Source organism: Carcharhinus amblyrhynchos, chromosome 26 (assembly GCF_965287045.1).
Source record: "Carcharhinus amblyrhynchos chromosome 26, sCarAmb.v2.hapA, whole genome shotgun sequence".
NCBI classification, from domain to species: Eukaryota; Metazoa; Chordata; class Chondrichthyes; order Carcharhiniformes; family Carcharhinidae; genus Carcharhinus; species Carcharhinus amblyrhynchos.
In genome coordinates, this window is record NC_137349.1 from 42,991,913 (window position 1) to 43,004,293 (window position 12,381).

At 45.8% G+C, this 12,381-nt stretch overlaps 1 protein-coding gene across 4 annotated transcripts in view; it reads left to right on the top strand.

Annotated features, from left to right (window-relative positions):
• Positions 1 to 12,381, top strand: part of LOC145358494 (uncharacterized) — a 63,177-nt gene that overhangs the window by 9,440 nt on the left and 41,356 nt on the right. For all 4 annotated transcript variants that reach the window (XM_080212604.1, XM_080212606.1, XM_080212607.1 and 1 more), the window contains exons 3-5: positions 3,181 to 3,533; positions 7,260 to 7,389; positions 7,686 to 7,810. In XM_080212604.1, the coding sequence (XP_080068730.1) occupies positions 3,181 to 3,533; positions 7,260 to 7,389; positions 7,686 to 7,810 (608 nt within the window). The remainder of the gene's footprint in view (positions 1 to 3,180; positions 3,534 to 7,259; positions 7,390 to 7,685; positions 7,811 to 12,381) is intronic.

The window sequence follows — 12,381 nt, forward strand, 5'->3', positions numbered from 1 at the left end:
CATAAAACACCTCTGAACTACCTTCAATATATTTGCATCCAGTGAGATCAAAACTGTACACAATATTTAAAATGCGGTCTTACCAATGCCCTGTGGAACTGAAAAGTAATCTTAGAGCATAAGAACTAAGAACAGGAGTAGGCCATTTGGCGCCTCAAGCCTGCTCTGCCATTCAATAAGATCATGGCTGATGCTTTTTTTTTGTGGACTCAGCTCCACTTATTGTGTTGAGTTCCACATTCCCATTGACTCCCAGTAACCTTAGATTCATGTTAGGCGCAAGAATCAAACTTCCTTTGCCTTAAAAATATTCACCTGCTCACCCTTAGTTCCTTTACTGTTCAAAAATTAGTCTATCCTTGCTTTAAAAACATTCAATGAGATAGCCTCAACGTCTTCGCTGGACAGGGAATTCCACAGATTCACAACCCTTTGGGTGAAGAAGTTCTTCCTCAACTCAGTCTTAAATCTGCTCCCCCCTATTTTGAGGCCATGTTGTGTCTTATCTATTCCCTTCATAATCTTTTATGTTTCTATAAGATCTCCCTTCATTCTTCTAAATTCCAATGAGTATAGTCCCAGTCTACTTAGTTTCTCCTCATAAGCCAATCCTTTGAACTCCGGAATCAATCTAATGAATCTCCTCTGCATCCTTCCAGTGCCGGTATATCCTTTCTCAAGTAAGGAGACCAAAACTGTGCACAGTTATGTTCGACTCTTCTAGTAATAAATCATAAGATTCCGTTAACTTTCTTGATTACGTGATGCACCATACTAACTTTGTGATGCATGCACAAGAGCACCCAGATCCCTCTGCACCTTGGCATTCGGCATTCTTTCTCCATTTAAGTTGACTCCCTGGTTTGGTGGTAATAGTAGAGTGGGAGTATATGCCAGGCCAGGAAGTTGCAGATTGTGGTTGAGTATAATTCTGCTGCTTCTGATGGCCCACAGCACCCCGCAGTTACCTGATTTTAAGCTGCTAGATCTGCTTGAAGTCTGTTCCACCCCTTGCGTACTCACTCTCCAGTGAAGCGAACCAGCCGTATAAATACTGTGGGTCTTGGAGGGGGGGTGGGAAAGAGGTGTTGGGATGGGGGGCCAGGGGGTGGAGGAGAGGGATGGAGCAGGGAGGATGCATGGAGGAAGAGGAATGGGGGCAGGGAGGAGGGAGTTTGTAGGAGGGGGGATGGGGAAGGGGATAGGGGATGAAGGTGGAGGGGGTGGAGAAGGAGGAGTGGGGGGGATGGAAAAGGGGGAGGGAGTGTTGGATTAAGGAGGGGTAGGTGATGGGCAAGTGAAGGAGTGGGGCTGAGGGGAAGGAGCGGGTAGGGGGGTGGTAAAGTGGGGGGAGATGGGGTAGAGGAAGACAGTTGAGTGTGGTATTGCTGGGGAAAATAGAGAAAACATGATTTTCAGCAATACTCAAAGGTATTTTCCATTGGGAAAGGACAAGCAGAAGGAGCATGACACATCTGTGTCTGAGGAAGAAACTTGAGGGCAATGTCAAATTGAAAGAAATGCATGCAATATTGTGAAGGTTATGGATGGGCTGGAAGATTGGGAACTTCTTAGCAGAAAGCGATCATTTAAAATAGAGCAAGAAAATAAGTTACAAGAAAAAACAACCAAGACATACAAAGATGGGAGGTAAGAGCGTCAACAAATTTATTGAAAGGTGAGAATAGCTGAGATAAATATTGATTCTTTAGAAGATGAGGTTAGGGAATTAATAGTAGAAAACCAAGAAATGACAGTGACTTCGAGCGAATACTTTAAATTGTAAGACATTGGAGCAGAATTAGGCCCCTTGGCCCATCGAGTCTGCTCCACTGTTCAATCATGGCTGATATTTATCTTATTCCCATTCGCGTGCTTTTTCCCCATAAGCTCTGATCACCTTATAAATCAAGAATCGTATCTATCCCTGTGTTATGTTCGTTTTTCAGGAATCTCTTCTGACCTTGATACAAAGGCAAACACCAACTGTTGTGAGAATCAAAGTTCTTTATTTGCCCTACATATATAGGCTGGCTAACCTTTGCTACTCAACTTCCACTCAGTGCTGGAAGTCAGTAAGCAAAAAGCGCCCAGAGTAACAAGGCTGACCCCTTTTATACAGTTTTACTATTGCATCAGGTAGATGTGATTTCAAATGAGACTTAAGTACACATCACCTGATTCAGTCAATAATGTCTTGACTTGAGCATACATCATCTGATTTAATCAAAAACAAGTAGTTACAGTAATTGCTGCATAAGAAAGAACATTCTATTCAAATACGCATTTACTAGCAACAACCCACACCCCTCAGAACGCATAATGTTTTTAAGATACGCTCACTGTTAGCGCAAAAGAGAACATTGTCACGTACTTAGCTGACCTCGCACGCCAGCCGTGCCCAGCAAGCTGGAGCCTGTGGTTATCTTGTTTTCAGTTTGCTCCCATGAGCTGTTTCTCTGCAAGCCTAATAGTTCACCTTGCCCTCTATAATGGACATTAGCTCTTTAATATCTCACCTGTGTTAAAGACACTCAATGACCTGACCTACAGTCTTCTGCAGCAAAGGGTTCCATAGATTCACCACTCTCTGGGCGGAGAAATTTCTCCTCATGTCAATTTTAAAGGATTGTCCCTTTAGCCTGAGGTTGTGCCCTCTAGTTCTAGTCTTTCCTAATAGTGAGAACATCCTCTCCACGCCTATCCCTAAACTATCCAGGCCTCGCAGTATCTTGTAAGTTTCAATAAGATCCTCCCTCATCCTTCTAAACGAGTACAGACCCAGAGTCCTCAACCGTTCCTCATACAATAAGCTCTTCATTCCAGGGATCATTCTTGTGAACCCTCCTCTGGACCCTTTCCAAGGCCAGCACATCCTTCCTTAGATATCGGGCCCAAAACTGCTCACAGTATTCCAAATGGGGTCTGTCCAGAGCCTTATACAGCCTCAGCAGTCCATCCCTGCACTTGTACTCTAGCCCTGTCAACATGACTGTCAATTTTGTATCTGTGTTCATGGTGGAATACACAGAGCATCTCAAATAGTAGAAAATCAAGGGAAAAGGATGTCTACAGTGTAAGCAATGGAACAGTAGAGGGCTGAAGGATTATTTTTGTTTTATTCTGGAGGTTGAGCCTTGTTAAGATGGCTGTGTGTGATGATTTGACCTTTGTCCCCAGGTCCCCTGATGTCAGTCCCTCAGCGAGAGATGGAAAGGAGCAGCAACAGTGCACCAGGGCTGGACTTGCCTCATCCTCCAGGAGCCGGGTGGCTAAGACCATCCAGTCCAGCTCCAGCGTCAAGTGGGTAAACTCATCCTCTCGAAAGCTGCCGAGGATGAAGAAATGTCAGCGCACCCAGAAACAGAAGGAGCAGATTCAGAGGGTGCGCAGAGCGAGGGAGGCTGTGATTCGCAGGAAGTGTGCTCCACAGTGGATTGGCAGCTCCAGTGACGGGGGATCCAGCAGCAACTCTGAACTCGATGAGGTCATCACCTGTGACAATGGCCAGGCCAGCCACCCGGATCCTTTAGGTGCATTAACTTTATCTTTAGTCAAATACACCGCAATTGTTTCATGACCTATTCATATAGGGAATTAGAGAGGGGAAGGTGGCATCAAACTCATAGGAACAGGGAGGGCAGGATATAGTTCACAGCTCTGCATCTTTGTATTTATTGAATATAGATTTAATTTTATTTTGAGATGTGGCAGTCTCTTCCCCAAACACTCTGTTTGGAAGGTCACTGAAACTAGCTTCTGTGCAATGATATGTCACTTCTACAGTCACTGATAATTTAATCTAATTTTATTAAAGCTCCACTGGAATCAAAACTCTCCTCATATTGAGCGCTTCCCTTTCCTGACATCACCCTGGTGAATTTCCACTACTGCTGTCCATTGACTTTAACGTCCTTTCAATTATCGGCTGTTCAAACAGCGCCCACTCCCCTCGCTGAGACTCGGCTGATGCCTGCTCCCCTCGCTGAGGCTGACCTATTGAAACTGGGTTCATGAAGGGAAGATCATGTTTGACTAATTTGGTGGAATTCTTTTGAGAGCATTACATATGCTGTGGACACTGGGGAACCTGTGGATGTGGTGCATCTGGATTTCCAGAAGGCATTTAGTAAGCTGCCGCAGAAAGACTGCTACATATGATAAAGATGCGCAGTGTTACGGGTAATGTATTAGCATGGATAGAGGATTGATTAATAGAAAGCAAAGAGTGGGGGTAAATGGGTGTTTTTCTGGTTGGCGATCAGTGACTAGTGGTGTGCCTCAGGGATCAGTGTTGGGACCACAATTGTTTATGAATTTCATAAATGATTTGGAGTTGGGGACCAAGTGTAGTGGGTCAAAATTTGCAGATGACATTAAGATGGGTGGAAGAGCAAAGTGTGCAGAGGATGCTGAAAGTCTGTGAAGGGATATAAATAATCTAAGTGAGTGGGCGAGGATCTAGCAGATGGAGTACAATGTTGGTAAATGTGGTGTAATCCATTTTGGTAGGAATAACAGCAAAATGGAGTCTTATTTAAATGATAAAAAATTGCAGCATGCTGCTGTGCAGAGGGACCTGGATGTCCTTGTGCAGGAATCTCAAGGAGTTGGTTTGCAGGTGCAGCAGGTAATGAAGAAGGCAAATGGAATTTTGTCCTTCATTGCTAGGGGAATGGAGTTTAAAAACAGCGAGGTTATGTTACAGCTGTATAAGGTGCTGGTGAGGCCACCCCTGGAGTACTGTGTACAGTTTTGGTCTCCTTACTTGAGAAAGGATATACTGGCTCTGGAGGGGGTGCAGAGGAGATTCACTAGGTTGATTCAGGAGTTGAGAGAATTGATTTATGAGGAGAGACTGAGAAGACTGGGGCTATACTCATTGGAATTCAGAAGAATGAGGGGAGATCGTGTAGAAACATACAAGATTATGAAAGGAATACATAAGATAGAAGCATAGAAGTTGTTTCCACTGGCGGGTGAAACTAGAACTTGGTGGGGGGTGGCCTCAAAATAAGGGGAAGCAGATTTAGGACTGAGTTAAGGAGGAATTTTTTCACCCAAAGGGTTGTGAATCTGTGGAATTCCCTGCCCAGTGAAGCAGTTGAGGCTACTTCATTGAATGTTTTTAAAGCAAGGATAGATAAATTTTTGAACAGTAAAGGAATTAGGGTCATGGTGCGCCTTAACCCTTAAGGTATGTGGAGCTGAATCTACAAAAAGGTCAGCCATGATCTTATTGAATGGCGGAGCAGGCTCGAGTAGCCGTCTGGCTGCTCCTGCTACAAGTTCTTATGATCCTTATGAGCTCCCTAAATGATGTTTGACATGATTTTTTTTTAGTTTTGTTCTCTGTCCTGATTTATAAGTGAACTCTTTGGGTAAAGAAATTTCTTAGTTCAGTCCTTTTTGGCAGACCTCAAATTCTAATACTTGGTTCCCTTGTGAGTTTCAGTTGAGCCGTTATGAATTTGATTGTTTAATTAGATTCCCTGTCATTCTTCTGAACTTTTGGGAAAATAGACTTGGTTTACTGAGCCTCTCCCCAGGACAATCCAGTCCTCCCAGGAGCCTGCGCAGTGAAGCTGTGTTGCATTCAGGAACTGGAGTGGACCAAGTGATATTCAATCAACATGATGATGGAAGATTTTTGCTTTCAGTTCCACTATCCTGCCCATTCCCTGAAGTTGACAAACCAAAACATCTGTCTTATCTGCCTTAAATGTGATCGAACATCCACAATCTTCTGTGCTAGCGGAAGCTTTGATGAACCTTTATGCAACATTGGTTCAGCATCAACTGGATTATTGTGCCTAGTTGTGGACACCACGTTTTAGGAAGTGTGTGTGGCTTTAAAATGGGTGCAGAAAAGAGAAGTAGTTTTGAATAGAAGGATAGATTTGCGAAGCTCGTAAGTGAAGAAAAGATCGAAAGAAGTTTGATGGAGGTGTTCGAAATCATCTGGGACCTAGATGCAGTAGTTTAGGAGAAATCTTTGCCATTGGCGGAAGGGTCAAGACTCAGAAGATAGTGATTTAAAGTGATTCACAAAAAAAAACCAGTGGTAACATAAGCAAAATGTTTTTCATGCTGTGAGTGGTTATGGAATGGATAGCCTGCAAAGGTTAAGGAATCATTCTGCTTTCAAAAGGGAATTGTTTAAGCAGCTGAGGGGGAAGAGATTGCAGGGAGTGGAACTGGCTCCATGTAACCTTGACTACATAATGACTATTAAGGAGCGTCTTGACAAGTACATGAATAAGATGGGAATAGAGCAATATGGCCCCCAAAAGGGTAGGGGGTTTTAGTTCAGTCGGACATCATGTTTGGTGCAGGCTTGGAAGGTTGAAGGGCCTGTTCCTGTGCTGTAATTTTCCCTGTTCTTTGTAAATCCAGTAGTGAATTCAGAGGAAATGCTGCAGTCTGCAGAATTCCTAGCGAAACTCCAGTTGCGGCTGAACTTGTGTTTTGTAGGAATTGCAGGATGTGCTGATGGGTCAAATGAGGTTTAAGTGCAGCATGAATAGTGTCATGAACCTGTTGGGCTGTAAAGACTTTGTAATGCTTTGTAATTACTGTAATTACGTGTATATGATCAGCATTGCATAAATGATGTCCCAGAGGCATACACATTGTGATGGCTATGGTTAGGGTGGCACAGTGGTTCGCACTGCTGTCTTGCAGCACCAGGGACCCGGATTCAATTCCGGCTTCAGGTGACTGACTGGAGTTTGCACGTTCTCCCCTTGTCTGCGGGGGTTTCCTCCAGGTGCTCCAGTTTCCTCCCACACTTCAAAGATGTGCAGGTTAGGTGGATTGGCCATGTTAGATTGCCACTGCATGTCCACAGATGTGTGAGGTAGGTGGATTAGCCATGAGAAATGTTTGGGGGCAGGGCAGAGGGGCTCTTTCAACGTATTGGTGCAGACGTGATGGGCTGAATGGCCTCCTGCAGCATTGTGGGGATTTTATGTTTCTGTGATTATGGAGGGCAGTGTAGAAATTTGAAACAATCAGGAGATTGTAGATCTTTTGGAATTCTCTGCCTGAAGGCAGAATCAGTTATTTGCTGGACCACGGCAAAGTGTCGTGATTGTTTTCATCTAGGCGGGAAGAGGAGGCTGCCTCAGCCAGAACACAGGTCGAACCCTGTGCTGTTGGCATGAATATGACCCATGAGCTAGCCAGCTGGACTAACCAGCCCCAAAGTTATAGTTAACTTTTGGAAATAATTAAACTGAAATGATCTCTCTCTGCAGACCCAATGGATGAAGATGATGTTTTAGTCGTTGAGCCACTGACCAGCTCGACTTTGCCAGTTAGTGAGGAAGTGAACATTACGTCAAGTGACAGCGAAGTGGAGATCATCAATGTTGTAGATGATGAAAGGTAAGAAAATGTAGCCCAAATTCCTTCCTGCTTAGAATACTGCAGGTTAAACGCAGACAATCCCTACCACCAGTTGTTTAAGCCAATTGGATTGGACATAGTGTTGTGTTGTGGCAGTAGTTGGGGTAGAGTACAGTTATTAGCACCCTGCACTCTGTCATGTTGTCGATTGGTTGTACGTTAGAGACAGCTTTTGTTGTTTCAGCGTGTGATTCATTGAAATGAGTCTGAGATGTGCAAGAACTGTAAGATTCTCATTCCTATAACATTGCACTAATTCTATTGCATCCGTACAGGCCCTCAGTATCAGGAACATGGATTGGCCACACTGTGAAGAAACCAACAACTTCTAGGCACCAGGCTCCACCTGGACACCAAACCACCTCTGCAGAAGTTGTCGACCTGACACTTGATGATAATGGTAAAGATTTTTTCTGCATCACTCCCATGTACTTTCCCGCTGTGGCCTCAGCTGCATAAAGACTGAGACAGCTACTTCAAACTCTTTCCCAAATCTGACTGCCAATTTGTGTTGTTAATTATACTAGTATCCCAGTGAGGAGTCCATGTTGCCATCAACTGGAGTTTGGTAAAGGTGGTGTACATTAAGAACATAATAACATAAGAACATAAGAAATGGAGCAGGAGTAGGCCATCTCGCCCTTCGAGCCTGCCCCGCCATTCAATAAGATCATGGCTGATCTGTCGTGTCTCAGTTCCACATTCCCGCCCTCTCCCCATAACCCTTAATCCCCTTGCCTATCAAAAAGCTATCAACCCGCATCTTAAATATATTTAGCGAGGCAGCCTCCACCACTTCAACAGGCAGAGAATTCCAGAGATTCACCATCCTTTGAGTGAAGAAGTTCCTCCTCAACTCCGTTCTAAACCGCCCCCCCATTATCTTGAGGCTGTGCCCTCTAGTCCTACTGTCCTTTCTGAGCGGGAAGAGCCTCTCCACCTCTATCCTATCCATCCCATTCACCATCTTATATGTCTCAATGAGATCTCCCCTCATTCTTCTAAACTCTAACGAGTACAAGCCTAGTTTATTCAGCCTCTCCTCATAGTTCAACCCCCTCAACTCCAGTATCAGCCTAGTAAACCTCCTCTGCACTCCGTCCAAGGCCAAAATATCCTTGCGTAAGTGCGGCGCCCAAAACTGCACACAGTATTCCAGCTGCGGCCTCACCAGTGCCCTGTACAGCTGCAGCAAGACCTCTCTACTTTTATATTCAATCCCCCTCGCTATGAAGGCCAGCATCCCATTTGCCTTGCTGCACCTGCAGGCTGGGTTTTTGCGACTCATGCACAAGGACCCCGAGGTCCCTCTGCACCGTCGCATGCTGCAGTTTTTCGCCATGTAAGTAATAGTCCTTCCTACCGTTATTCCTACCAAAGTGGACAACTTCACACTTGCCAACATTAAATTCCATTTGCCAGTTCCTGGCCCATTCGCCCAGCCTATCTAGATCCTTCTGCAGACTTTCCACACCCTCTGCACAATTTGCCGTTCCACCAATCTTGGTGTCATCAGCAAATTTCGACACCATACACTCAGTTCCCTCCTCCACATCATCTATATAAATGGTAAATAGCTGAGGCCCCTGGGGCACTCCACTAGTCACCAACCGCCAATCCGAATAGCACCCATTGACCCCCACTATCTGCCTCCTATTTGACAGCCAATCCCCTATCCACGCTAACACCCTACCCCCCAACTCCATGCCCCCTGACCTTCTGTAATAACCTCTTGTGCGGCACCTTATCAAACGCCTTCTGAAAATCAAGAAACATCACATCCACCGGCTCTCCTCTATCCACCGCCCTAGACACATCCTCATAGAACTCCAATAAATTCGTCAGACACGACTTCCCCTTAACGAAACTGTGCTGCGTCTGCTCTATCAAACAATTCTCCTCAAGATGCCTCGCTATTTTCTCCTTGATCACGGATTCTAACTTTTTACCTACAACAGACGTTAAACTAACCGGCCTATAATTCCCTGCCTTTTGCCTGCCACCCTTCTTAAACAACGGCGTAACATTAGCCGTTTTCCAATCTTCCGGCACTTCCCCGGAACTGAGCGACGTTTGGAAAATAATCACCAAGGCATCCACTATCACCTCCGCCATTTCTTTCAGAACCCTTGGATGCATTCCATCCGGTCCTAGGGACTTGTCCACAATCAGTCCCTCCAGTCTTTCGAGCACTGCCTCTCTAGTAACAATAATGTCATTCAGGCCCTCCACTCCTACCATCTTTCCATCGCTAACACCCAGCAAATTATTCACGTCCTCCTCCGTGAAGATCGAAACAAAAAAGTTATTCAAGGCCTCAGCCATTTCCCCATCCCCTACCACTAAGTCCCCCCTCTCATCCTCTAAGGGTCCTACGTTCACCCTAGTCAGCCTCTTCCTTTTTATATACTTATAAAAACTCTTACTATCCTTTTTTATATTAAGCGTTAGCCCAGCTTCATAGTTTATCCTACCCTTCTTTATCAACTTCTTTGTCATTCTTTGTTGATATTTAAACCTCTCCCAACCCTCCTCTTTCCCACTACTCTTAGCTACTCTAAACGCATTCGCTTTTAATTTAACACTTTACCTCCTTCTTTATCCATGACTGATTATCTCTCCTCCTACGATCCTTTTTAACCATCGGAATAAATTTCTGCTGAGCACCAAGAAAGATCTCCTTAAAGATCCTCCACTGTTCCTCAGCAGACCTACCTTCCAATGCGCTCCCCCAATCAACATTCGCCAATTCCTCTCTCATCTTATCGTACTCCCCTCTGTTCAAACAAAGGACACATGTCCGGGAACCCACTTTCTCCTCCTCCTCCATCTGCATCAGAAACTCTACCATACAATGATCACTCTTCCCAAGAGGATCCTTCACCACAAGGTCCCTAATTCTACCTGCTTCATTACATAACACCAGATCTAAGATAGCTCGCTCACTCCCTCGTCGGCTCCAACACACACTGTTCAAGGAAACTATCCCGGCAGCATTCCAAGAACTCTCCCTCAAGCCCACCGCGTCCAACATGGGTCGACCAATCAATATGTAGATTGAAATCCCCCATAATTACGGCTGTCCCATTCCTGCACGCCGCATTTATTTGCGTGTTAACCGCCCGCCCCACCTCCAGATCATTATTTGGGGGCCTATAGACGACACCTACCAGCGTCTTCCTCCCTTTGCTGTTCCTAATCTCCACCCACAACAATTCCACTTTCTGCTCTTTGGCTCCTATATCATCCCTTGCTACCACCCTGATGCTATCCTTAATCAGCAGAGCTACGACCCCCCCTTTTTCCTCCCGCCTATCCTTCCTAAACACTTGATACCCCTGTACATTCAGCTCCCAGTCCCTGTCACCTTGCAGCCACGTCTCTGTAATGGCCGCCAGATCGTATCCATTTGTGCCGATCTGCACCACCAGCTCATTCACTTTATTCCGAATGCTTCGTGCATTCAGTTAAAGTGCCTTCATCCCAGCCTTCACCTGTACCCTATTGGCCGGAACGCCACCAACCATACTCACGTCCCCTACTCCCTTTTATTATTGGGACATCCTTGGCCTCTTCCCTTACCTGTACCCTCTCCTTTCCTTTCGGACCCCCCCCCCCCCCAATTAGTTTAAAGCCCTATCTACACGATTCGCCAGCACTCTGGTCCCAGCACGGTTCACACCAACCCCATCCCACCTGAACAGGTCCCACCTATCCCAATACTGGTGCCAATGCCCCATAAATTTAAACCCATTCCTCCCACACCAATCCCTGAGCCACCCATTCACTTCCTTAATCTTATCAACCCTACGCCCATCTGCACACGGTTCAGGTAGTAGTCCAGAGATAACTTGTCGGTTCTACTTTTTAATTCCATTCCCAGCTTTTCATACTCCCTCCCCAGATCCTCAGTTCGCATTTTGCCTACGTCATTGGCACCCACATGTACCACAACGACCGGATTCTCACCCTCCCACTCCAGGTTCCTCTGCAGCCCAGATGGGACATCCTGGACCCAAGCACCAGGCAGACAACACACCCTTCTGTGCACTTTGTCATTGTGAAAAAGGACAGTGTCAATACCCTTAACCCCACTATCCTCAATTACTACTACGTTCCTTTTCACCTTCTCCTTGCCTATGTCCTGTGTCTGCATCACTGTACCGTGTGCAGTTTGCTCACCCACCTCACAACCCTCGTTCTTGTCCACACTGGAAGCAAGAACCTCAAACCTGTTATGCAGATTGAGAGGCTGAGGCATTTGGTCCCCACCCTCCTTCCTCCGGTCAGCAGCCCCCTCCTGTTCCTGACCCTTAGAGTTAGCCAGTCTAGGGGGGGTGGATGTCTCTTGCACCCCATTATCAATGGCACCCTCCCTCCCCTGATGAGCCTCAGTGTCTGTAGCTCAGAGGCCAGCTCATCTACCTCGAGCTGGAGCTCCTCCAGCAACCTGCACTTACTGCAGACATGGTCACGTGGAAGGACCCTGGGGTCCACCAGCTCCCACATCATACAGAAACAGCACATCACATGCCCCTCCATTATTCCCTGTAGTAATGTTGAACAACGATTTCAACGCAAACTTACCTGGCCCTTTTCTGGCCAGCCCTTTGATCCTAAGCCCTAGTAGCTCACTCTGCTTCCCTCTCACTCCGCTGCCCGCACCGACGCTGCCCGCTGTCTACACCAGGCCTCCTTTTAAACCTGGTGCTGTTTAAAAGTCTGCTTACCCACAAACCCCTGCTATCCACTCCACTAGGTGGTGGCTGCTCCTGCAGACTGATGTATCTCTTTGCTATGAGCTGGTTCAAGTCATTCATTTTGTACTGTAGCCTGCATTGTAGGAACTATTTGGAGTGATTTGTCTTTGAGTTACACTATTTCCTCTGTTTTTAGCTAAGAAAGAATTTGCATTTACAGAACACTTTTAACAATCTCTGCTGGTCACGAATTGCTTTTCAGCCAATTAAA